Source organism: Myotis brandtii, unplaced genomic scaffold (genome assembly GCF_000412655.1).
Source record: "Myotis brandtii unplaced genomic scaffold, ASM41265v1 scaffold302, whole genome shotgun sequence".
In the NCBI taxonomy this organism is placed as follows: domain Eukaryota; kingdom Metazoa; phylum Chordata; class Mammalia; order Chiroptera; family Vespertilionidae; genus Myotis; species Myotis brandtii.
Genome location: NW_005361545.1, coordinates 298860 through 326486, shown reverse-complemented (window position 1 = coordinate 326486; position 27627 = coordinate 298860). Strand labels below are relative to the sequence as shown.

At 45.6% G+C, this 27627-nt stretch overlaps 1 protein-coding gene across 2 annotated transcripts in view; it reads left to right on the top strand.

Annotated features, from left to right (window-relative positions):
- Positions 1 to 27411, top strand: part of FAT3 (FAT atypical cadherin 3) — a 535794-nt gene extending 508383 nt beyond the window's left edge. Inside the window, exons 21-27 of one of the 2 annotated variants that reach the window (XM_005869662.2) lie at positions 1828 to 2296; positions 14456 to 14609; positions 17137 to 17792; positions 21627 to 21740; positions 24169 to 24228; positions 24799 to 24834; positions 25435 to 27411. In XM_005869662.2, the coding sequence (XP_005869724.1) occupies positions 1828 to 2296; positions 14456 to 14609; positions 17137 to 17792; positions 21627 to 21740; positions 24169 to 24228; positions 24799 to 24834; positions 25435 to 26057 (2112 nt within the window). In that variant the 3' untranslated portion in view covers positions 26058 to 27411. The remainder of the gene's footprint in view (positions 1 to 1827; positions 2297 to 14455; positions 14610 to 17136; positions 17793 to 21626; positions 21741 to 24168; positions 24229 to 24798; positions 24835 to 25434) is intronic. The other variant, XM_005869663.2, reaches the window with a different exon arrangement.
- Positions 27412 to 27627: the final 216 nt, after the last annotated feature.

The window sequence follows — 27627 nt, the reverse complement described above, 5'->3', positions numbered from 1 at the left end:
GACTCTGTGTCACAATTTAAACTTCTTTGCTCAAAATTCTACATTCCTCCAAGAAGACCTCTTACAGACAACTTGATATGTTGTCTCCCAAGCCTCAAGCCACAGAAGACCTGAGTTAAAGCATATCACTGATTTGAAACAACCCCGAGAGCCTAAATGTTTTGTAACATTAGGGCAATATTCTCTGAATTATGCATTTCACTGAAGAAATTGCCTCCTTCCCCCACCCAGCACATCATTTCAGATCATTGCTATAAAGTTTTTTTTACAGTTTCATGCACACCTCAAATTCTATTAAAATAGCTTGCCCTCTGATTTGAGAAAGCTTTGTTCTCTTAAAAGAGAGATCCTTTAAAACTGGGTTAACCCTATTCTGAAGACAGAGAAAAATAAATAGGATCAGAGTGTAATTTTCCAGTATGAGAGAATATGAGAGCATTCTTTTCTCTCCCTGGCGGAATATACTCGTGAAATAGCAAAAGATTAACTCTTTTCAAGGCAGCTTTTGGCATCAGCATTCTAGTTTGTCATCTAAACAAGGCTTATCATTTCAAACTCCTGGAATTTTGAAGATACAGATGAGTTTTCTTTTCAAAAAGCTGAGGATCATGTAGGCCTCTGGCTTCCTGTTCATTCAGTAGTGCTGCTGCTGTTATTTTTTTTTTTTCAACAGGAAAGCAAAAGGTATACTTAGCAGTGCTCAGTGTTAGTCTGGGATACTTTTATGATTCTTAGTGACAGAGCTCCAGTGTATGAGTACATCAGAGCCACATCAGTTCTCCTGGGTGAATTTGTAACTTGGTTATTATCCCTAGAGATAGGGGGTCGGGTTGGGGAGGGGAACGGACCAAGTAATATATTAATTGAATACTTCCTTTTACAGAACCTTACATGAATTGTACCCTCACCACCAGATTTCCCCTGATAGACTAGGGACACCACTTTGTAGCCACAGAGCATAACAGCAGATGGACTGTGCAGAAGGTAGTCCCCGAAGTCACATTTGATCATTTTATGACTCACATTGAAATAAAAATATGGATATTTATCCAGGAGTTGTCACTGAGCAAGTATTCTGGTATGATTTACAATATCCACTCAGTCCATTTTGTTGAACTGAAAAAGTAACAAAGACAACAGCATAGACTACTCACGCAAGCTCTCTGAAAAGAAAAGAAATATTTGCAGTCTTTTTTACGTCCATACATTTGTGTTACAGAGCAGAGTGTGTATGTACTAACTGTGCATGATGTGGCTAAACATTCTGCAGGGACCTAGTCTTCTGGTAAAATAAGCCACTGCAGATATCTCTGCTCCACAGATAAGGGGTCAACCAGGTGGCTCTCTCCAGGTGACCTGTGTAACACAGGACAAAGCCCAATTAGATCCTCATTCCTAACTTCCCAGGGCTCTGCCGGTTCACAGAGCCTCCCACCTTCTATACATAGTGTACATGCTTGTGTGGCATGAGCCTATGAAATTTATGCCAAAAAAAAAGAGGTACCAGGGAATCCATGGAGCCACAGAGGTGGAAATGACAGTCCCCAAGAATGAGTGAGTGGAACATACTGGAGCACAGAGATGTAATCTATTGTGAGAATGAGTGATGCTGTGATAATCCCTCACTGTCTATCATGAGTGAAACCTTTCAGAAAGACTGGCTCCGTCTGTTTCTGTGAATTCATTTGCCATTCATATCTCCTTAGCTCTTAGTGACCTGGAAGGTCTATGTTCCTTCCCTTCCCCTTCCCCGTTGGAGGACAGGGTGTACAGGAATGTATTGCCTGATGCATATTAAAAAGCGCTTTGGTGTCGTCCCCCGCGCAGATCATGGACGGTAAGCTGTGGTTCCAGCTGGACTGTGGCAGTGGCCCCGGACTCTTGGGCATCTCGGGCCGCGCGGTCAACGATGGGAGCTGGCACTCGGTCTTCCTGGAGCTCAACCGCAATTTCACCAGCCTGTCCCTGGACGACAGCTACGTGGAGCGGCGCAGGGCGCCCCTCTACTTCCAGACACTGAGCGCCGAGAGTACCATCTACTTCGGGGCCCTGGTGCAGGCCGAGAACGTCCGCAGCCTGACCGACACGCGGGTCACGCAGGTGCTGAGCGGCTTCCAGGGCTGCCTGGACTCGGTGGTGCTGAACAACAACGAGCTGCCCCTGCAGAACAAGCGCAGCAGCTTCGCGGAGGTGGTGGGCCTGACCGAGCTGAAGCTGGGCTGCGTGCTCTACCCTGACGCCTGTGAGCGAAGCCCCTGCCAGCACGGGGGCAGCTGCGCCGGCCTGCCCTCCGGGGGTGAGTGTGCCGGGTGCGCCCTGAGCACCCTGCGGGGGCAGCGGTGGAAAGAGGGGTGGGGGCGATAGACTTACAGGGGGCCTCACTCTCACATGCATAGCCATCCCAAGTGCTTGCCCAGAGACGGTATTCATCCAAGATGCTAGCAAAGCTTCCTAACCACCTTGGGGGGACTGAGTGGTTGGCAACTACAGGAGTGTCCAGTTTGGCCAGTCCATGTGCAACATCCCATAGGCGGTGCAGGACCCTGACCACAGGAATCTAGAGATGCTGTCACAGATGCCCCCTCCCTGGCCTGCCCCACACTCCCCCAGGCCCCAGCTGCTTGGAGGAATCAGACCCCTTTTTCAGTTGTTGCCCTCTTGAGTCTCCTGCATGTTGCTGCAGAATAACTGGTAGCAGTCTGAGTGACGAAGACCATATGGCAGCAGGTAGACAATCCTTTCACACGTAGACATATAACTTTACTGGAAGCTAAAAGGGTGGGGCAGGGGGTGAACCCACTTCCCAGGAGTAGAAATATAGCGGAGATGTTTTGGAGCATGCTTTAGAATGTGTGTATCAAAGATGAGTCTAGTGACAACTCTATAAAGGAGTGAAAAGTCAAGAATAAGGAGAGGGCAATTGACCTGAAATCTCCAGACAGTCAGTGAGGGTTTCGTGCTTTACCCCAATAATTTTCCTCCCAAAGATACATCATGAAGATTATAAAGAAAGAGCAAATAGGGTGCCTCCCTCCCCAAACAAAAGGGTGGCGGGACTTACAGAGGGTTTCTGTTGTCTGAGGGAAATGCCAAGGTTATTGCAGTCCTGGGAGTCTGCAGATACAAGAACCCCTGACATTACCCAGATGCAGTGTGCGCTCATGCAAACCGGGCCAGGCCCTTCTGGGTTGGAGCCTTTGCACCTCCCTGTGGCTCAGCCACTGATTCCACGGCAGCCCCTTTTCGGACTCTCCCGGCGGCATTGTGATTAGCAAATTTAAACCTTCCTCACAAATCACTTAGAGATTCTGCTGTGCACATTACCATCTAATGTTCGTGAGGCCCAACTCCAAATTTAGAGTCCATTTTATTATTAGAATGGTATAAACTGTCCGCGGAATGATGCACGGCCGAAATACAGACACCAGCGTTATTTAGACTTGCATATGTTACTGCCACAATGAGGGCCGAGGGCCCTGGGGGGAATTTCTGCAGGCTCGATTTAAGAAATCTATTTGCTGTTTTTACTATCTCAGCAGTATATGTAAATAAAGGGTTGTTATGGTGCCATAATTCCCGAATGATGGGCAGTAACTATACTTCAGTGGTTCTATAAACCAGCCCATTATGACAAGTCATGGCCAGTTTTTCACCAGGCAAAACAATTCTGCGAGTGTGAGCCATCTAGGATATATAAAAGGAGCATATAATTAAATTGGGTTGAAATAGAACACCACTCCATGTCAAATGCTAGGTACACAGCCACAAATTGTAACATACTTTTTAACGATGGCAGGACATGGTTTCTTCTGGCAGAGAGATGGGCTTCCACAATGGGTTAGCTTTAAAAATAATAATAATCACTGTATTAAGGAAAAAGCCTATGGAATCTTGCTCTTCGGGGTGCGTTTTCTTTTTTTTTTTTAATTGCCATGAAATCCTTGAGCTAAGTATTCAGTGCAGGTATGTTCGTGAAATGACTGTAACCCACATCAGAAACAGCGATTTCCTTGTATTTTTTTTTAATCCCCTTTAGGTTTAACCAGATTCCAGCCCTGAGGACCCGCCTGTCATATACTTTTCACATGGCCCAAAGAACTTGCTTTCCAGGGACCCAACCTTGCCCACTGTGGTCAAGGTCAACCTTGCCTACTTGCTCTCTCATGCTCCTCTTTGTCCCCCTGCTCTCCATTCCCACCAATGATCGGGTCTGGGATTCCACAACAGGTGCTCCTTCTTCCAAAGTGAGAGAGCCTCTAACCCAGGGGTCCTCAAACTTTTTAAACAGGGGGCCAGTTCACTGTCCCTCAGACCATTGGAGGGCTGAACTATAGTTAAAAAAAAAACTATGAACAAATTCCTATGCACACTGCACATATCTTATTTTGAAGTAAAAAAACAAAACGGGAACAAATATAATATTTGTATTTGCATGTGGCCCGCGGGCCGTAGTTTGAGGACCCCTGCCTAACCTGCTCAAGTCTCTCCTTTGGGCCTGGGGGCATATGTTTTCCTAAAGCAAAGAAAGTATCTTTCCTCACCTCCATCTTCACAACCTACTTCTCCCAAGCCTACTCCTCTGTTGAATGGAGGGGGCCCACTGGTTCCGATCTCAGCAGCCCCCAGGGCATGGTCCAGGTGGGGCAACCTGGGGCTCGTAGGCACAGCAGTACTGAGCCCAGGGAGAGTGAACTCCTGACACTCACCAGGAAATCCAAGAAGAGGGCTTCTGTTGCTTCCTGTGGAATCAAAGGCACAAGATTCCTCTTCTGATGTGTGAGGCAGCACCTACCTGCTTCCTGGCTTTAGGGATAAGGCCTCCGCTTCTAAGGAAGGAGGAGAGAGACTCCATTTCCTTGCCCCCCATTATCTGTTCATATTAGAGTAATTTTTGCCAGGTCCCGGTATCCTATCTGCAGATTCCCTCCATTGGTGCCAAATAGTAGGGGGCAGGGACAAGAACAGCAAGAACCAACAATCTAGCTTTTAACTCAGCTCTGTGAAACTATGTAGCTAATTATAAGGTTATTTAAAATAAAAAGCATCTTAGTTATGATAGTTTACAAAGGACAATAAGACTGAGTCGTTCATGAAAGAATATTCATGCCTTGGAGGATTCCTTCTGGCTGCCAGGAGTGTTTAATGGCAGGGAGAGAGTCTTGCTTCCCCAGATCAAAGGCTATAATGCATGTGGTATTCAAAGAGGAAATTGGGGCTAGAGAGAATAGAGAGAAGTCATTAAAATGTGACTTCATGCACAGGAGAATGTTGATAGCACAAGTTAACTATTTGAACATTTCACTGTTGTGGGAACCCTGTGTTACCATGTGATACTCTAATGTTGCAGGACACGTATTTAGCATAATCATTCTCTCGACCACTGGAGAATGCTGGGATACTGTTGCTCATTGGCCCTCCTGATGGCCCACTCTCACACTGTGGCCATCCTAGCACATTACTGCAGAACACTCAGAGATTTTACAGCAGGCAATCCACAGCAAGAAGCTTCTTCTGTCAGAGGGAAAGGATTCTGCTCTAACCACCTCCAAGCACAATCAGACTCCTGCATGAAGGGCACGGAAGCCACGCCTGCTAGCTCGGAATGCCATGGTCAGCGGGTTTGACCAGTGTTGTGACTCTGGCTGTCCCAGGAGCAAGCCGTGGGGTCCCCGGGGGACTCAGAGGCCAGAACACGGACTTGTAATAAGAGTGTAAATATGAGGCTGTAGAGCAACCACAGAGGGAAGGCTCTCTTTTGGTAAAGCCTTCAAATTATATATATTTCATAACATGAACTGGAAATAGCAACCATTGTGGAGAAGAAATGGTCTGGTCCCACTCTGACCCCTGCATTTCCAGACCCAGTGGGTAGGGAGCGGCCCAGCGAGCACCCACAGTCTGAATCAGGAGTCCTCAGTCCTCCGTGCCTTTTCCTGATCAGCTTAAGCCCATTACCGGAAAATCTAGTGGAGGCTACTCGAGGCCAAACAAACTAGTCATCCATACAGCTTTGCATGAGACTGGAAGTCTAAATCTTAAAATGAAAAGCTGGTAAATTTTTAAATGCTAAGAACTACTGTTTGTTAAGCTCTCACCATGTGCTTGGCACTGTGCTAGGCGCTTACCTTGCAAGTGCTCATACACTGTGACATCATTCTCGCAACAATATTCTGGGATCCGTGCTATTTTTCTCCCCCTACCTGCATTTTACAAATAAAGAAACAAGCCAGAGAGGTTCAGTAACTATCCCAGCATCACACAGCTAATAAAGTTTGTGGAACCACCCAGCCTCTGCTCTTGTCCCGTCACTCGAAGTGTGTTCCCGGGACCAGCAGCATCGACATCACTGGGAATAGAGGTGCAGCATCTCAGGTCCCACCCCAAACCTACTGAATCAAAATCTGAATTTTAACAAGATCCCTAGGTGATATACTGATTTCTCTCTCTGTCTCTTAACTGCCCCGAAACCTAGGAGAACTTGTTCTCTTTTGTTTGTACATATTACACATCGTGGTTCTCAAACTCCGAGGTGCAGCTGCATCACCAGAGGACCTTATTAAGATAAGACTGTGTTAGCGAAGAGGCTCTTGATTGTTAAGGGAAAAGGAACATCTGTTTACTCGCCTCCATCATTTGCTGCCCCGGTCAGAGGAACCTTCTGCTAGGTCACTAAATTGTACTTGCAAATTTCTGAACTTCCCACCAAGAATAATTTCTCAGTGCAAAGTCCGTGGGGTAAGGGAGACTCAAACATACAAGCTGGAATCTCAGAATCTGCACAGGTAGGGATGCCGGAATCTCTGTTTTTAACAAGGCTCCAGGGTACCATGCACATCTGAGTTTGAGGACCCCTGGTACTTGGAAATCTCAGTAAACTCTGTGTGTGCAGGAATGGGACTCGGTCAATTCCAGAAGAGTTAAGTAGTCACAGGACACTTAGGAATTGGTGTCAGATGCTCATCCTGCATTTTTATAATTGTTTTCACGTTAAGATTGAGCTTCATTCCCCAGACAGTCAACAGTCTGGAGTCACCCTGAGCTTCCCTTCAAAGATAAAGGCAACAGTGTCTTCCTAGTTTCTCTAAGCAAGTTGCACAAAACAGCAAGTTCTTAGATGTTACAAATATTTGGGCATAGAAGTGTTGTCAGCAACAAAGCTCCCCCTGCTACTTTGGGTGATGTTTTTTGTTTGTTTTCTTTTTAATATTTTTTATTGATTTCAGAGAGGAAGAGAGAGGGTGAGGAGGGTGAGAGAGATAGAAACATCAATGATGAGAGAGAATCATTGATTGGCTGCCTCCTGCACGACCCCTACTAGGGATCGAGCCTGCAACCCGGGCATGTGCCATTGACCAGAATCGAACCTGGGACCCTTCAGTCTGCAGGCCGATGCTCTATCCACTGAGCCAAACCGGTCAGGGCACTTTGGGTGATGTTTTACTGAGTGTTTTGTGTCCCTGGCTTGTAAGGGTCTAGATAAATGCAGTTGGTCAAACTTTAATTAAATGCCTGGTTTGTGCTGAGCTTTATGTTAAGTTCTGGGGTCCCATTGCCATTTCTGTGACCAATGGACTGAACTGTGTGGTCTCCGTCCCCTCATAGCTGGCTTAAGGGAACTGAACACACGGGTCCACTGAGCACAGAGGGAAGAGAGGGGGAAAGCCAGGCTCCTGTGAATATACTGTGAACATAATTTGACTGAACTTTGCAGCTTATGGGGGAAATTTTTTTTTTCCTGAGTGGCGTTCAGAGTTAAACTTTTCCTTCATACTTTTGAAAAACCTCATGGTAGTGGCATAAATAACATCATATCGATACTAATAGAGAAACTCAAAACCCTAAAGCAGTCAGGTTATATGTAGACACAAGAGAACATGCTAGCAGGTGAGGATTTACTGTGTGCTTAGTGTTGTTCACACATTAAAGTTTCCAGATCCTCAAAGAGGCTCAACCCAATATACAAGATATGAAATGTGAGCCAGTTTTCCTAGGGGAAGTTACAGGCCAGCCTTCAAAGGTTTTTCTTTTACAAGGTCTTAGGTATTGTGTGTCCTTGGTTGGTGAGAGAGAAATGTCCGTATGCCTACACATTGAAACAGTGAAATAAGGACAGAGGCTGTGATCAGCAGCTGTGCTGGCCCCACTTAGGTTTAGCATCCTCTAGTTTTTTCACACTGAGATTCACACAGACTAGATATTTCAACACTTTCCAATGTCCAGTCTAAAGAGGAAAAAACTCCCATCGCTTTCAACTGTTTGGTTTATGAGCAGCACAGAAACTTCAGAATCCATAGTCATTATAATAGTCACAACAATAAAGCATCTCACGTGTGGGTGCTCTGTTGTGGTTGACGAATCCAGAAACCTTATTTTTCTCTGTGAAATGGGTATTGGTGAGGCTCAATTATCAGATAAAAATAGAGGGGCTCCTAGAGGTCAGGTAGCTCGGCCATGATCATGCCTGGCTCCTGGATAACAGACAGAACATATACTTACATCCGGGGCCTCACCCCCAAATCACAGCTGCCTCCCCAAACCATGTAAGTCCTCAGAGTTTCTAAATGAAACCCGTAATTCAGCGAGCATAGTGGTTGATGCCGGCTCCAGACCCCAAGTGCTCGTTGCACATTTGTCATTATTTCTCCCTTTGTGCGGCAGGCAGATGTTTCCTTATCAAGGCAGCCAACCCCGATCAGAATGATGTTCACCTAAGCTGGTGAGCAGGGCCGAGGGGTGAGGCCATTACCTGAATGAATCAGGTTGGAAAACGACTAAGAAGTCACAGAAGTAAGATAGGCATTATCTTGATTATTTGCCTACACCGCCCAAATGCACTCTATAATTGCTCAAACCACTTCTATTTTTTGCACTTAATAGGTTTTGCCATGTTCTTCTTTGAGCGGGGAAAGGAGGAAGCATTTTACATTCGTCTGGATGCAGATTTCAAAACCATCTGCCTCCACTGTAACTAGAAGGATTGTTGTAAACAAGAGCACAGCTTTGAGGAAAGGCGATGAAATACACTTCTCATCCTGCCAGATTTGAGAGAAGAGAAGCTATGACATTGTTTTGAGGGGGATTTTTTTTGTTTGTTATGTTTTGTTTTTTAACATGTATCTCAATACTTGGGAGGCCGATTGTCTTTTTTTTTTTAATCTGGGAACTGGTATAAAGTAGCACCTGCCACTGAATTGACTGTGTAACTTTGGGCAAACCAACTTATTTACGCCACAGTCCCTTCATTTGTAAAATAACTATCATAATAGTATTTATACCATAAGGTTGTTATTAAGAATTAAATGAGAATAATGCGTAGGAAGTTCTTAGCATTTTTCCTAGCACCTAATAAGCTGTTGTTCTTGCTAATGATTTCCTTATTTGATCTCCCCCAACAAGGGGGGGGGGGGGGGGGAATCTGCTCTTTTTAATAAGATTTTGAGATCATCCACTAAATTTTATTTTTCTTTTACATTTACAAAAATGAAAATAATGTGTGATCAAATAATGCCCGGATATCTCTTGAAATTCTGTTTTTATTTGTGTTTTATAATAACATATGGTAACGCTTGGGAAGAGGAGAAACTTTATTATGCCATTATCTTTATTATTTAATGATTATTTGGCTCCCAGAAAGGGTGCCTGATACTGTTTATCTCAGTGTGGCTCATCAGCTCCCTGGAGAGCTGTGGGGAGTAACTCCGAGCCCCTCCTTCTTATTCCTAGCAAGTAATGAGCTCTGGCTCACTGACAAGTCCCAATGCCGATACAGTCTGGTAGAAAGATTAGAGAATCTGAAAGCCTGGATTCAAGTTCAATCACTTACTAGCTGTATGTCCTTGAACAAGCCACTAACCTGTCTAACACCCCATGGAGTTGGGATGTTAATGGGCCTCTTATTTTTCCTTCTTCGGATTATTATTATCCTCCATAGAATGACTGAAAGTGATTTAAAAGCAGTAAAGCATTAGATAACTTGGTATCATTATAGCAGACTTACTGATATTATAAAAATTATTAATAATAGTGCCCAGGCTGAGATAATGAGATCGTAAATAACACTTTGTGAGAACAAGTTAATTTTGATAAACAAGCCTCTCTCATACAGCCAAACAATAGATCACTCTTCTTTCATTTAAAAAAAAAAATCTGACCACTTTTTAAAAAATCTAATTGCTTTTCCCTCTCATTGTGTTAACATAAGAACTCCTCCAAATTTAAAGTTCTAAAAATCGAGATTTCTTCCAAAAGGTCTCTCCTTTGTCCCAGGGGTTTGAGATCATGAGAGCAGATCCGACACAGTTTCCTGTTAGCTAAACAGAGAAATCCAGGTAGAGGGTGTAATGAAGTGTGATGTATGTTCAAGATCATACTGAACAGTTCAGGCCTCTGATGGCAGACTGCCCCTGTTCAAATCCACTCTGGGTCCATGGCTGTGAATAAGTCATCAACTTCTTGTACCCCAGTTTCCTCCTTTATAAAATGGGGATGATAATAGTCCCTTTGTCATAGGCATTTTTGGAGAATTAAATAAGTTAATATATATGTAAAGTCCTTAGAATTACTTAGCACATAGTAAGGGTCATGTGTTAGCTACCGTCATCATCATCATCTTCAAAATGGACAGCAAGTTCTCTCAGATGCAGAACAGAGCTCCCCAGTCGTGCATGTTTTTTCCAGCGCAGGCCCAAGGTCCCCACTCTGTGCTCCCATTGCGCCCTGTGCCTGCTCTCAGGGCAGTTTTGGAGCTATCTGAGTGCTCATGCTGTCTGTAATTTTCCTGTCTTTGTCTTCCCAGGGCCTGCCATAGTCCCTCTTCCAGGGGTGTGCTGGTAAGCCAGCTCTCTAAAAATAAAAGCCCTGATTTGTAGCATTTACTGATTTCTGTGGTGTACATACTCCCACCTTGGCTGATGCCAGGCTACCCGTTGTTTAGTAACGGGCCTGCCAAATTCCCCAAATGTTAACAGTCAGCTCTCGCGCCCTGCCTGAGCTGGCCCCAACACACCACGGCCTATTGCTTAGGCACTCAGGCAGTGAATGGGTTAATCAGCCAGGCTGGCTGCTGCATCAGGTAGCACTGGAGAGCCCACAAAAGATCATGAAACTGACAAAATGCAGAAAGAAATGTGTGGGCGTAAAATAGTGCACTAGAGGTAGGGCCTCGTTTTAAAGTCTGATTTTCCAGGGCTCAGAGACATCAAATCAAAGGAATCAAACCCACGACCCTTGTTAGAATCCAGTTTCCCTGATAGTGATTCAAATGTCTCTGTTTTCCAGACAGTCCCTCCTTGTCTTTCCCTTGCTACCTACTACTTCTGCTGTATTTTATTTGAGCAATTGCCAGAATGGTGCGAAAAAGGAGCTGGAGAGGGAGGAGTGGTGCCTGAGCTGACCCCCTTGCCTTAGATTGCCCCTTTGTGACTTCCCCTCTTCCTCACCAGCGATGTGCTTTCCAGAATCCTGTACTGCAGCTGTCCCACCCCTCCTGTTAGTCTAAAAAAGGAATCTAGTTCATCCTCACACGTTACTCTACCTCTAAATGGCACGCTATCCTGGCCAAGGAGTGCTGGTAAGCCAGCTCTCTAAAAATAAAAGCCCTGATGTGTAGCAGTTAGTGATTGCTGTGGTGTAAAGGAGTAGCCAGGTGACACAAAGAAGCATTTTCCCCAGTCCCAACTGCTTTCAGCAACCCTCAGTTCCATTTAGGTGAAAACTTTCCAAATTGGAAAAGAATAATCCCACGTCAGCATTATTTGAAGCAAGCATATCTCAGCCCACTGCACCTGCCCTCAGACTTCACGCTGGCCATCCGCAGACACAGTTTGCATCAGGAATGGTCTTTCCTTATAAGTTAGTTCCCTGGAATTTCATCGGTGTTGCATTTAGGAGTGTGTCTCTCTGAGCCTCCGTCTCTGTGTTTCTTGGTGCCAGCGAAGCTGGGAGTTCCCTCCTTGTTAGAATGTAAAGTGCTCTCTTGCCTCCTGAAGATGAGTCTTTCTCTCTCTGAACGATGAACACTCACACACAATCATAATGTCCTCCTGTTCAGGAGAGCTCTCTGTAGTGTGGATTCAGAAAAATGTTGATGAGAGCATGTGCTGTTTCCATCAAAAGATTATTAACTATCTTATACCTTTAGAGATCAACCTACACAATCCCAACATCAGTCACTGACCACTGGGGGAGCAGAGATTAGCCCAAGAGCCCTTCAAGTTAGTGAGGATGGTTATTTGCAGGGTTTATGGAGTAAGTAATTATGATGTACTCAGTGGATGCTGAGACCCACGACCACCCTTCCTCTACCACCACCCAGCCCCCCCCCATCCCATGTTAAAAACAGGCCTTTGAACCTCCCTCTGTGAAGATGATAAAGGTAATTTGTAGGGAAATTGACCACCTCAAAGGTACTGACACAGTATCATGTTAAGGCTCACTCAAGTGCTTAGACTTCCCCTCAGATTTCTAGTTTTTACCTTTCCACTCTTCAATGTGAGCTGATAAGCCAGGATTACCAGAAAAGGAAGGAACTCCTCTAATTTGGAAGACAGAGAATTTTTATTATGGTTCTCCAGAGAAACAACCAATTGAATGGATGGTTGGATGGATGGATGGATGGATGGATGGATGGACGGACGGACAGACGGACAGATGGATTTTAAGAAAGCTGCTCCTAGGATTGTGGGGGCTGTCAAGTCTGAAATCTATAGGGAAGGCCAGTAGCCTGGAAATTTATGTAAGGGTTGATTTTGCAGTCTTGAATTTGAAATCTTCAAAGCTGGAAACCCAGGCAAGATTTCTATATTGTACTCCGAGGCAGAATCCTTTCTTCTGAAGGCCTTCAGCTGAATGGACAAGACCCAGCCACATTTGGAGGGCAATCTGCTTGCCTTTAAGTCACCTGATTGTAAATGTTAATCACCTCCACAGATACCCTCATAGCAACGTCTGGAATAGTGTTTGACAACAACTTGGCTCCATAGCCTAGTCAGTCTGACACATAAAATTTACCATCACAGAGACCAAAACACAGAAGCAGAGAAAAGCAACTTGGAGGAAACTATGCTGGGAGAAAACTTCATAAAAATGTTATTAATATCTTTGGAGATATAAGAGAAAATATGGCAAGCACAAAATAGGAGCAGGGTGCAATGTGTTTTTTTTTAAAAAAAGAGAAAACCTCAGCAAACAAAGAGCCCTTGGAAAATGACAACATAAATGAAAATCTCACAAAAGTTGAGAAACACTTTTAGAAAATAAAGCAAAAACCCACAGGGATGTAATATAAGAGAGACAGACCAAATTCAAGCAAGATCCAAAAGATCTGAGCTTGAAAAAGAAAACCACAAAAGTTCTATAAAGACAGAACAGAGAGAACAGAGGAAAGGAAATTGTCAATGTGATAAATAAAATTTCCCAAAGTTAAAGGACAAGAGTTTCCAAATTGCAAGGGCCGACTGAGTACCGATTGAAAGAAACCCACACTGAAGTACATCATTGTGAAATCTCAGAAAACTGGGGACAAGAGAACACACTCCAAGCTGTTATGAAGAGAAACCAGTTCACACATAAACGAGGAAACAAAACAACTTCGGATTTCTGAAAAGTAACATGGAGGTAATTGCTTAGAACAGCGGTTCTCAACCTGTGGGTCGAGACCCCTTTGGGGGTCGAACGACCCTTTCACAGGGGTCGCCTAACACCATCGGAAAACACATATATAATTACATATTGTTTTGTGATTAATCACTATGCTTTAATTATGTTCAATTTGTAACAATGAAAACACATCCTGCATATCATATATTTACATTACGATTCATAACAGTAGCAAAATTACAGTTATGAAGTAGCAACGAAAATAATTTTATGGTTGGGGGTCACCACAACATGAGGAACTGTATTAAAGGGTCATGGCATTAGGAAGGTTGAGAACCACTGGCTTAGAATTACATACACAACCTAACTATCAAAGAGGCATAAGGGTGAAGTAAAGATATATTCAGCTATGCAAGGTCTCACAACATTTACCTTTTATACACAAACCTCTTCTCAGGAGGCTGATGACATGGGCATGGTACCTGTGATAAACTCCTGTCTGGAAGCATCCTGTCCTTTTCAATAGCAGTGTGGTGGGAGTAGCATCTCCCTCTCCATCCTGGTCTCTGCTCTTGGAATCTTGGGTGTTCCTTGGGTGTCTCTTACCATTCTCATGAGCATTCATGTAGTTAATGAAGTGAATTTTTGAGGACTAGTGGGATACCCAAACCATTACATGCATTTTTGTGAAAAGCTGTGTTCCAAGTTCAAAATAACCAATTTACTAATCATCTTTGGAATTTGGGATCTGCCTTTGATTTGGTTCGGAAGGATTAGGAGGACATGTGATAACCAAGTCTGTGCACTCAGAGTGTTACCAGTAGCATCCGTGGCTCATAAGGTCCTCTGTTTCCCCCAGGCTATCAGTGTTCCTGTCTCTCACAGTTCACTGGGAGAAACTGTGAATCGGAGATCACAGCCTGCTTCCCAAACCCTTGTCGGAATGGAGGCTCCTGCGACCCCATAGGAAATACTTTCATCTGCAGTTGCAAAGCTGGGCTCACTGGAGTCACGTAAGTGAGATTGCTCAAGTCTTTTATGCTATTTCTTGTTGCTAAGAAGACAAAACAGTAAACAACTAACTGGGATGAAATATTTACCAGTGATAGGCCAGGCAAAGGGTTAATATCTATACTAAAAGTGTAATATGCTAATTAGACTAGACAGCCGAACAACCTTCCAGACAAAGCCACAGTGGTGAGGGGCCGAGGCAGAGGCAGTTAAGGTTGATCAGGCAGGCAGGCTAGCAGTTAGGGGTGATCAGACAGGCAGAGTGGTTAGGGGCAATCAGGCAGGCAGAGGGGTTAGGGGCGATCAGGCAGGCAGGCGAGGGGTTAGGAGCAATCAGGAGGGGAGCAGTTAGGCGTCAGTCGGGCCGGCAGGGGAGCGATTAGGGTGTAATCAGACAGGCAGGCAAGTGAGTGGTTAGGAACCAGCAGTCTCAGATTGTGAGAGGGATGTCCGCCTGCCAGTTTAGGCCCGATCCCACAGGCGGACATCCCCCGAGGGCTCCCAGATTGGAGAGGGTGCAGCCTGGGCTAAGGGACCCCCCCCCCCCCCGCACAAATTTTGTGCACAGGGCCTCTAGTCTTTCTATAAAGAGTGCTTACGAGTGACTAATGTTAACAGGGATTATCTCTGGGTAATGTGGTTATGGGTAATTTATATATTTTACTTTATACTTCTCTATATTTTCAAATTTTTATATAATTACTATGTGTCCTGTAACCAAGAAAACAATTCTTTTAAAGAAGGTCATCACTGACCCCTCATGCTTCCAGTATAATTCTGAGGCAGACATACTATCCATTTCCCCAGAAATTATTACCAGGACTCTACTCCTTAGCATTTTATGATCATTCTGAGAAACTAAAGCCTACCTTTCCTTTGCAAATCTTCTCTCCCCCACTCCCAAGAAATAGGGAAATTAAAGTGTTAGTTGGATGAAAAGGAAATATTTTAAATTTTTACTAAAATGCCACCTTCATCCATCCTTGATGGATTTAAAAGTCTATGCATATAATCTCAAGCAAGTGATAGACTAATTACAGATCAGTCTTATGTATTCATTAAAGCAAATCTCCCAAGGACTTTACCAGGAAATATTTAACTGACTTTGAGTCTTTGGATGCAATTTAAAGTAATAAAGCTGCATTTATTTTTTTAAATACTCAGTGATTCTGACTAATTTCCAACTGACCTGACTTCAATCTGTTCAAATTAGGGACATTTGACTACATTTTAAGAAGTGGATTACCAAAAATACAGGTGATGGGGCCTTTTAAATGCATATAGCGGAACAATTGCTGAATTACAGAAAAGGGAAGGAAAAATGGCTCTGTGTTCTCAAATAACTTTAAACTAAGAAATAGTAAGAGTTAAATGTTTGCCTTATAATTATACTCAAAGCAAGTCTTGGCTTGTTTTAAAGAGAATAAAAGTAATTTAATTATATTTCACTAGAATGTTTTAGTCATTTTTTCCTAGTCATCTGCATTAGCATTACCTTTTTTTTTTAAATCCTCCCCCGAGGATATGTTTTGTTTGTTTGTTTTTAAGGATTTGAGAGAGAGAGAGAGAGAGAGAGAGAGAGAGAAATCAATCAGTTGCCCCAACTCTGTATGGAACCAACAACTCAGGCATGTGCCCTGACGGGAATCAAATCTGCAAACTTTTTGGTGTAAGGGATGATGCTCCAACCAACTGAGCTGCCCAGCTGGGGCTGCGATTAGCATTAGCTTTTAACATAGGCATAAAATCTGAAGATATGTAGACATGTAGCCCTCCATGCACCTACCCACCTATTAACCTATCACACCCCATTACCCCAGTTGCACAAAGGCCAAAAATGACTGTAACCATTACAGGAAATTGTCAGAACTAAAGACTTCCTCCTCTCAGGAAACTCCATATAGGGTATGTAGGGTTTCACAGGTCTTTACCTGCAATTCTACAAAATCCAAAGCTCAGAGAACTGACAGGAATGTGGATAAATTAGTGGCAAACTACTTTGGTGCTCCAAACAGCCAAAGCTACTATACAACTATTTCTGGTCTTTATTTCTTTCATTTAGTGTAAATATCTATATGTTTTACTGTGGAAACACTGGTGTACCAGTATTTGATTTGGGGTTCTATGCCTGTTTCTGGGGTGGGGTGGGTATGTTACATACTATAAAAGATAAGTACTATATGTCATTTCTAAAATTGCAAAATTGAAATTCTGAAATGTGTCTGGCCCCAAGAATTTGGAAACCAGTACCTCGTCCACAGCATCCTTTCTTTCTCTTTTTGCTCCTTCTCTCCCAAAACAGCCTTTATTTTGCCCCCGCCAGGGTAGGGTCAGACTACCTGGGAGAGATTGGGGAGAGAAATACCTTAATGCATGCTGATGATGCAGGCCACCTCCCGCACACACTATCACACCCTTTACGCGGTCCTTTCTTTTTAAGACACCAGCTTTCAATGGCGCTCCAGGGCCGGAGCCTGCGTGGTCAGGTCCGCGGCTGGAGAGGGGGCTTGTGTGTGTTTGGCCCCGCAGGTGTGAAGAGGACATCAACGAGTGCGAGCGGGAGGAGTGCGAGAACGGCGGCTCCTGCATCAACGTGTTCGGCACCTTCCTGTGCAACTGCACGCCGGGCTTCGTGGGCCCGCACTGCGGGCTGCGCCCCGTGGTGGTGCCCAACATCCAGGCCGGCCACGCCTACGTGGGCAAGGAGGAGCTCATCGGCATCGCCGTGGTCCTCTTCGTCATCTTCATCCTGGTGGTCCTGTTCATCGTCTTCCGCAAGAAGGTCTTCCGCAAGCACTACTCCCGCAACAACATCACGCTGGTGCAGGACCCCGCCACGGCCGCGCTGCTCCACAAGAGCAACGGGGTTCCCTTCCGGAACCTGCGGGGCGGAGGGGACGGCCGCAACCTCTACCAGGAGGTGGGGCCCCCGCAGGTGCCCGTGCGCCCCATGGCCTACACCCCCTGCTTCCAGAGCGACTCCAGGAGCAACCTGGACAAGATCGTGGACGGGCTGGGGGGCGAGCACCAGGAGATGACCACCTTCCACCCCGAGTCACCGCGCATCCTGACGGCCAGACGGGGTGTGGTCGTGTGCAGCGTGGCCCCCAACCTGCCCGCCGTGTCGCCCTGCCGCTCGGACTGCGATTCCATCCGGAAGAATGGCTGGGATGCGGGGACTGAGAGTGAGTAGGAAGTTATGCATCATTATCTATTATCTAATATCTATTATCTATTATCTATTATCTATTATCTATTATCTATTATCTATTATCTAGTCCACTGGCGGTCACGAGAAGCCACAGGTGTGTGGGCACTTGAGAAGGGGGTTTGGGGAGGGAGAGAGAACCCGCAGAGACACGCACTCGTTATGACATGTTCTGATATTGTGTTCACAGAGCAACCCTCAAAAACTGGTCTAGTTCTTATCCCCATTTACAGATGGGGAAAATGAGGCTCAGAGAGCATCGTAAGATGCCCATGGTCACAAGGCTAGTGAGAGTCTAAAAGCTAATGAGAGGGACTGCAGTACAGGGCTGCCAAACCCTAAAGCCCATGCTCTTCTCACAGAAGCGCACCACTGGCGGGAAAGCAAGCAGTGTAGCTACAGGAGTGATGCCCAGAGAGTGCGCTCTGGAGGGTCAGAGGAAGAGAGTGTTTCCGGTCTTACAGAGTGAAGACTTGAGAAGAGCAGAGGCCTTTGAGTTGGATCCTGGTGGATTATAGATCTGGAGAAAGGAGGACATTCCACATGACCAGAAAGAAAGCAAGTCATTCCATTTGACTGGAATGCAGGGTCTATGAAACAAGACAGTGAACCAAAGGCAGGAAGAGAGGTCTGGTCCAGATGGTGGTGTTTCCCACCCCTTCGGCCTCATGCAGCAGCAGTATTCTAGGCAAAGGGAAGAGCCACAGGTTCAAAGGCCTCGGGGAGGGAAAGCCCTGGGCATGTTGAAGAACATGAAGGAGATCAATGTAGTTGGAACTTGGTGACCACCGGAGGGCGTGGGTGCATTTTAACTTCAAGCCTAGTTTGGGTTTTGAAGCAGCTGAGTGCCATAATCTAATTTATATTTTTAAAAAATGGCTCTATTCCTTGGAGAAGAGACTAAATAGGACCAATGAAAGAAGAAAGTAGAGATGGTGTTTGTGAACATCTGGGTGAGGGCTGGTGATGCTTTCCCCTACCCTAACATCAGTCAGGATGAAACTAAGACAAGCTCTATGGTAACCTGTGACTTTTCATCAGGCCAAATAGCTTTCTATTTGAGTAGCAGGGACACCCTGGGTGTACTATGATGTGTGTTGGGGTAGAAGGTAGGGAGAAAAGACGGTTTCAAATGAAGCTAGAGAGCATATGCATCTGAGGAGACACTGGGCGTACTCCTGGAGGAAAGGGGCATGCCTACTGGTGTTGTTGAGCATGCGTAAGACTTTGGTAGGAACCTATTGGAGAGGGCCTTCCAGAAGCAGTGAGCATCTGGACCAGGGGAAAGGACACACGAGGGGTGTCTGGCTCTGTTGTTCAGGAGATAGGTGAGGCTGGAGGTGGACTCCTGCATGAAGGAGGGTTGAACCTCTAGGAGGGTGAGCTCCCTGAGGGAGCAGGAGCAGAGAGGATGGTTGAGCTGGGCCTGCAAAAGAACGGTGGAGATGCCAACATGTAGGAGATGGATAGAGGGGAAAGGCCAGGAAGGGAGACAAACGTGTCTCAACAAAGAGAGCACAGAAAAAAGGAAGGGGCAGCCATGCAGAAGCCAACGATATCAATAAGGTCTGCAGGGCTGAGTACTGTAAAACTGTCAAGGAGGACACAGGCTAAAATCTGAATTGCACTCAGCGTTTAGAAGATCTTAATGATCTCAAGAGCATTTCGGTGAGTTACCAAGACAGAATCCAGAAGGCAAAGGTTCAAGACAAAGAGATTTGGTGAGAAAACAGATATCAGATAAACATAAAAAGCCATCACTGCAGCCCTGGCCAGGTGGCTCAGTTGGTTAGAGCATGGTCCCATACACCAAAAGGTTGTGGGTTCGATTCCTGGTCAGGTCATATACCTAGGTTATAGGTTTGATCCCCAGTTGGGACAAAGAGCTGACTGATGTTTCTTTCTTCTCTCTCTCTCTCTCTCTCTCTCTCTCTCTCTCTCCCCCCTCCCCTTAAATCAATTTTAAAAAACACACAACCTTGGATGAGGATTAAAAATAAAAACCATCACTGCAGTGTGGCGATCATCTTAAATCTAAATAACTTGCCTAACGGAAAGTAGCTAGCAAGAGGGGGAGGTAACAATTCAAACCTGGTACCCCAGAGTTCAGAGCCTGTGGTCTCACCAACACTGCCCTTGGAAGCTATAGCAGGAAGGAGGGAGAGGGATGTAAAAGAGCGAGCATCCCTTGCTAGAGGAGGAGGGCCTCTGTTCTATTCTAGTGCTGCCCCAACTGTTCTAAATCTACTGACTCTGGTTTTCTGGAGACACATTTATACTTTAAGTTGATGTCTTTGGTGGACTTTTTACCATAAATATATTCTCTCCAAAATCATCTGTAAAGTTAAACTTGCCAAGCCACTAGATCAAGCATGTCAAACTCAAAGGCTAACACGGGCCAAATAAATGAAGCATGCGGGCCGCAAGTTTGACATGCTTGCACTAGATAAAGGAAAGGCTCATTTTTCTTTAACAATGAAAAAGCGGGGTTTGAATAAATGGAAACATGCAGAGAGCAGTTTTATGCACAGCACTATATTCACCAGGGTAGATCATTTGTCATTCTTTCCCTTGTGTTCAGGGCTAAGCCTGGTGCCCACTTCATGCTTTTCAAAGGCACATCTTCGTATTGTCTGTGGTGTGGCTGTTGGGAGGTGAATTTCTCCCTGGCGGGCGTCTCTCTCCACTCAGATGAGTTGTTTAGCTAGCTCATCATTTTGCTGTGTCTTCAGCTTCTGACAGCAGGGACAGAGCCACCGTGCTGCCCGCTACTGCCATCACCCTTTGTGGGAGAATCAGGGATTTCCCCAGCCATGAGCAGGAGCAACTTTTCCCTGAGTCACGGGTCTCCATCTCTTCATACCATCATGCCATCATCATGTTACAGGGTGATTTGAAGCTTTTCCTGGTGGTCATTTCCCTCCACCCGCTTCGTAATGTGACAGCTTTATTTCCAGAATCCACCTCAGGCCAAAACTCACATTCCGCCCGCCCCCCCCCCCCGAAGTATTATTGGGTTTTTATTGAATACATTTCTTTCTTTGTTAAGCAAGGCAGTTAGCTGGCGAGACAATCTCCAGGTCACCAATTCATTTTTCACTGACAGTTTCAAAGTATGGGTTGTTTTTATTGTTTTCCTTAGTCCATCAAATAAGAAGGTACCCCTGGGGAGGGAGGGAGGGAGGGAGGGAGGGTGTTAGTTCAGTCTGTCTTTGTATGGCAAAGGAGGAAGTGTGTGGATGAGGGCACCTCTACACTGCCAGCTGCCCTCCTACCTGAGTGCAGAACATGGTCATTCCCAAAGCTGATGCGACACTGCCCTCTAGAAGGCAGTGCTGAGAACTCCACTCGCTCCCAGAGATGGAAGTCAGGATAATGCAAAGGCATTCTTGCCTATAAAATATGTATACCCCTATTTTAAAAGCAATCTCATTTAACCCGGTGTTGACACCACATGGGTTCATGTAAATGATTTAAATTAACTCTGAATGGCAGAGAGCAGCCCCGACACTTCATCCCGGTTCACTCTTCAGTTAGGCTTCCCTTTGAGGAGGGAGCAGCTACTTTGGGCTGTCAGCTCTTTGGAAGCTCATTTACCAAGGGTTAAGGGTTTGAATCCATAATGTAAATCACTTGATTGACAGACAGACCTTTGCCCCCAGTGGCACAATCAATTCTCTGCTGTGGAGCTAAATTATTTTCTCTGAGCAAATGAAAGAACTCCGAGGAGTGAACTCCGGGGGTGGCCGGGCTGGAAGTACGCACGAGGTAACCAGTGTCATTTCTGCTTGTTCTCTCACTGTCCACCAAGACAAAGGAGTTGATGACCCGGGAGAAGTGACCTGCTTTGCAGGCAGCAACAAAGGCAGCAACTCCGAAGTGCAGTCCCTGAGCTCCTTCCAGTCGGATTCTGGTGACGATAATGGTAAGAAGTCATGGATCTGTCTCCCCGGGGTGGCTTCCGCTTCCTGTGCTGGCATCAGTGGTTGAGAGGAAGGGGATGTGACCAGTTTGGGTTCTTGACCTGATCCTGGGCGTTTGCACGTGTTCACCAGTTTTCTGTTTGGCTCCATTGTTGGGCCTCACTGCTGAAGGAGCATCTATTGAGCTGCAACTATGAGCAGGCCTGGGGATCTGCATCAGGGGTTGTCAAGGTTCCCCTGGGCCTCCAGTAATGCGTTCTCTTTGATTTGGTTCATGATGGAACTGCCTCATCCCAAATGATAACCACTAGCAAACAGTGTAATTTATTTGTGTGTGTTTTTTAAATTTTACTAATCATTATCTCTTCACTATACATCCAACCTCCATTTTATTAGAAATTAGTTAAGAAGCAAGACCTTCCCATAGAAACTCCTTCCCATAGAAGTGACATCTTCATTCAGTTGAACCCCCTTATGATCATTTGGGGTCAAGGGCCTTTGCAGAATTTATTGAATACTATGCATCAGCTCCTTAGAAAAATGCACATACACCCAGAAGTTGCATGCAATTCCATGTAGTTCATGGACCTCCTTGTCACTCCAAAGCATTTACCTCTGCCTCTTGTGAACTTACGTTAATGAAGAGGTTGCTGGACTGGGTTTCCAGAGCTAAGGAACCAGCTTTGGAAGATGGGTTATGCTCCTCGTAGCAGAAATGGTCTTAATACAGCCAGAGTGGTGAACTGAGAATAATTTCAAATAGTCATCCACAGAGATAGTTAGCCTTACCTGTGTCATTTTCTCATTTATAAGCAACTAGAGGCCTGGTGCACAAAATTCATGAACTCGGGAAGGGGTCCCTTGGCCTGGCCTACACCCTCTCACAGTCCAGGAGCCTTTGAGGGATGTCCGACTGATGGCTTAGGCCCACTCCCTGCAGGAAGCGAGCCTAAGCTGGCAGTTGGACATCCTTAGCGCTGCTGGGGTGGTGGGAGAGGCTCCCGCCACCACCGCTGCGCTTGCCAGCCGTGAGCCAGGCTTCTGGCTGAGCGGCACTCCCCCTGTGGGAGCGTACTGACCACCAGGGGGCAGCTCCTGCATTGAGCATCTGCCCCCGGTGGTCAGTACATGACATAGTGACCTGTCATTCCACTGTTCGGTTGATTTGCATATTAGCCTTTTATTATGTAGGATTAGCAAAAGTTGAATATTTATTACTTTATGTAATCATTCAACCCATAAACCGTTTTTGAGTTTCTTCTGTGTGCTGAACCCTATGCTGGACATTTTGTGCCCAGAAGTACAAAATGAAAACAACATTGTCTTTGCCCTCCAGGTAAACACAGGAGCAGGTGAGCTCGAAGGCCATAGCAGTCATGGAAATAAGATAGTCCACTTTCACCACCACTACCCAAAATCACTTCCACCCCAATACCTGGCACCCCTGAGAGCCTGAGTTTATCTGGCTGCTGGGATGACATCCTATATAACAGTGCATTTTCTTCTGACCATTTTTAGGAGGTCAGGTGCCTGCCTCTAGGTTTGCCTGAGTGCTCATTCCTTTTCTCATCCCCAGCCAGAGGAATAGCTGTGACCGGTTTGTGTTCTGTAGAGAAGCAACCGAGAACCGATAGTTTCCAAACTCCAGGCAGCAGCTCCCGCAGTGATGCCAAGTTGACTATTCTCATGGGCTCTGCTCTATGTGCTCTAAAGTCACACGCTCAGACTTACATGTTTAATATCCTGGATTGGTCCTGACTAAAGCAGGCAGTACTAGGAATTCTCATTAGTTTTACCAAGTTGCTGGTATCCAGTGTTAATGCAACTTTATAAGAGTACAGAAATCTCCTTCCCTGATTCTAACTATTTCAGAGGTCAAATGCTGACGTCTGTCTACACTTTACTGGAGAGAACTGGGCCTTGGATCATTCTGGGCTATGGTGGCATCGTGTGAGAGTGAAGCCACCAGTCCTGCAAAGGTTATCCTCCATCATGGCACTTGGTCGTGGCGGCATGGCTGATCAACAAAGAATTCTCTTTGGGAATAGTGAGGTCTCCTCTAGAGCTTCTGGGAGTTGCTAATGAGAAATTAGCCTGAGCTTGATGAGCCATTGCCTTCCTAGATGGATTTCACTGGGCCATGAAGTGTGAATGTATGACCCAGCAATCCCTGCCCATCCTGCCTTTCAGGAGGAATGGCCCCGGATGTGTGCCATTTCCCTTCTCTTCCCAGAATCCTGGGACCCTAGAAAACAGTGTCCACTGGATCACTGCCTACTGGATGGACTGTGGGAAGGCTCTGGGTGTTTGCATGCTGCACCTTTGTTGTTGCTATTGCTGTTGTTAAGAAAAAATAACGTATGTGTAAAATACATAACTAACCTGAAGCTGTCCTTCCCCTCCCTCCTGTCTTCTTTTCCTGGCCACAAGCATCCATAGTGACTGTCATTCAGCTTGTCAACAATGTAGTTGACACTATAGAGAATGAAGGTATTTACTTTTTTTCTTCCATAGCATTTCTTTGTGTAAAGAGTTATCCTTTTGGGAATATTGCATCCTTGTTACTCTGAACTAGGGGTGATTTTAATCAGCTAGCAATAGAGGAGGCAACACACAGGTGCTTTCAAGGGAGACACTGGATATTTCTCTAGGAATTGGGGTAAATTTTAAAATTTTGAAAAAAAATCGAGTTTATAATTTTTTCAAATACACAGGATGCTCTTTTTATAAAATCTCTTCCAAGAGAAGAGTACCCAAATACTTAGAATCAAGATTAATGCTAAATTCATTCTTAGATGCAACGTGTATTCATTGAGCACCTACTATGAGTGGGAACACTTAAGAAATCATTCAATATATTGGGAATCAATTTCAATCAGGTAACTTGTATTAGTGTCATGATACAATTAGGGCCTGGTGTGGATGGGATTTGTCTTTTTATTTCCTAGATAACAGTGGGGAGAAATAGAGGCATGTTTTTCAGTCATCTAAAATGTTCTCCTTTGCCCCCTGCACATGGCTTGGATGATCAGTTTTACCTCTCACTTTGTGTTTAAACAGTGTCTGTCATGGATCAAGGACAGAACTACAACCGAGGTGACTCTGCTGTGACCCAGCATAACGTTTTCCTTCTGTGTTCTGAATTGCTGAGTTCATTCTTACCCTGTTCCTCTCCCTCCATTTTTCTTTGATCTGAGTTTTGCATGTTCCAGGTGTCTTGTGAGCTTGGTATTGGAGGTGAAAGCCCTGCCCACATCTCCCCTCCCCCAGCTACTCCTATGCGTGCGGTTCATCCATTGGCGTGCACACCTCCCTGACTTTTGTGGTCCACAGGACAGCTGACGCCTATCTCTCTGGGAGCATGTTGCCAGCCTGGCTCTGCACTTGGCGTAGGGATAGGAAGAGAGGATGGGGTAGGGGTTCTGTGATCCTCAGCATGCCCTCGCTGGCCATCTCCTGGCATGGCTGGGTGTAAGGTGCTGCAGCCCCATCTCTCAGCGCTGCCATTGCCTTGCTCCCCCAGGGCCAGAGCATGGGCTGGCCCCTGATTGAGCCTGAAAGGAGCATGCACGTGACTTGGCTCCTTAGGGTCCCTCGGATGTGAGTTGCATGTCAGGTCCCTTATCTGCTCCTTTCCAAACCCTGCCCCAACTCCAGCCTGGAGGAAATTAACTATCAGGGCTTCTCTGCTCACAGCCTACCACTGGGACACCTCTGACTGGATGCCGGCCGCCCGCCTGTCGGACATAGAGGAGGTGCCCAACTATGAGAACCAGGAGGGAGGCTCTGCACACCAGGGCAGCACGCGGGAGCTGGAGAGCGACTACTACCTGGGCGGCTACGACATTGACAGCGAGTACCCGCCCCCTCACGAAGAGGAGTTCTTGAGTCAGGACCAGCTGCCCCCTCCCCTGCCGGAGGACTTCCCGGACCAGTACGAGGCCCTGCCACCCTCCCAGCCTGTCTCACTGGCCGGCACCCTAAGCCCAGACTGCAGGAGGAGGCCCCAGTTCCATCCCAGCCAGTACCTCCCACCTCACCCATTCCCCAACGAAGCAGAGCTGGTGGGCCCGCCTGCCGGCTGTGAATTTAGTACTTTTGGCGTCAACATGAACCAGGGCACCGAGACCGCGGGCCCGGCAGACGGTGTGTCTCTGTCCTTGCACAATTCCAGAGGCACCTCATCCTCCGATGTGTCAGCCAGCTGCGGCTTTGAGGATGCCGATGTAGCCATGAGTGACTACGAGAGCGTTGGGGAGCTCAGCCTCGCCAGCCTTCACATCCCCTTTATGGAGACTCAACACCAGACCCAAGTGTAGGGGACGCGCCTCGGTGCTTTGCGCTGTTGGGTTCGGAAGGAGACTGGCTGGGCTTGTGTCTCCATGCAGAGCAGTGTGTTGAGCGGAGGAGGAAATGCAGGTATTTCCCACTGGGACCTTCTTCACAAGTCAAGCTGTTTCAAGCCAGTTGGGTGCAAAGGAAAAGGCTCAGAAATTGTTTCTGAGAGGGGACTGATCGCCCTTGCAGTATGTACCTGCGTTCATGACCAAGAAAGCTCGCCGAGGTTTTAAAGGGGGAATACATTGCACCCCCTAAGTTACACCGTCAGTCTTGTATGGCTTTTTGCAGTATTGTGCCCTGGAAAGTATTCCAGCATCAGCCCTTACAGTATTAATAACTGGCAACAATGAGCAAAGAGGCATGTAATTTTTCAGCCAATGGTGGGGGAGAGGGAATGAAAATACTAGTCATCATTGTTGGAAAAGTTAGTCACTTAGGCAAAAGGAAAGAAAAACAGATATTATTAAACAAACAAGAAAATGGGCTGGAGCCTTTAAAAATCAACTTTATTTTTTTTATAAGCTGCCCAATTTTCAGCTATAAAATTAGGTTTAGGTAACATGTTTAGTATGCTTAGTTATTTTTGTTTGTTTGTGTTAAGCATCCAATATTATATAGTTGGGTTTTATGATCTTCGAGAAAGGTACAATGAAGAGGAACAAGAGGATATTTGGGTACCTCTGTGTGGGCTGGGGACGTTAACATTGTTCAAGCATTAGAAAGAATGTGATTACCTGTTTTCCATGAAACATTCCTGGCTGTAACTACAATTTTAACACTCCTGCAGAAATTGGCCTTTCTTCTGAGAATCAGGAAATAAAAGGGGGAGGGGGAGTTATATTTTGGTACTTTATTCTCTAGAATGAGAGATATTTAGAGGTTTAAGCAGAATTCACAAATTTAGTGGGGGCGGGGGATCAAATATAACACTTTCAAAGTGTTCAGCCAGATAATCACAATTCTTAATAATGCAAATACAATTTGAGTGTTGTTCTAAACTGGTTTGCATCATCACTATAAATGCAATTGTGTTTTTAGAAAAGTACATTCGTGTTTGTGTATAAATTATAATAGTGTGTGTGTGTGCGTCTGGGCCTATGTACAAGCACGTGCTTGCACTCAGTAAGGCTGCTCTTGAGGACCGCGAACGTGGACGTCTTAGGCTATGGACTACGTGGAAAATTCTGCCTGCGAGGCGGACCTTCCAGTTTCTCTATCTCTATGATGTCAGAGAAACACCAAACGCCATATTTTACTTCGGTTCAGTTAACTTTATTTTGGTACTGCCATTTATATTAACTTAAAGCAAAACTGTGCTTTTTAAAAAAAAAACACACACACAACAATAGTATTTTGTTATCATTTTCTGGAACTAAACTCCTGTTTGAAAAATGTAATGTTTCATTACACCCTGGGGTTCTCCTCTATCTGACGTGTGGACTTTGGCCGTGAGTTTGCAAAACTGACAGGGGAATCATCCCACGGGAAGTACAATAACTCAGCACTTGAAGCTGAACGTTGACTCGTTGAGTGACTTTCCTCTTTCGC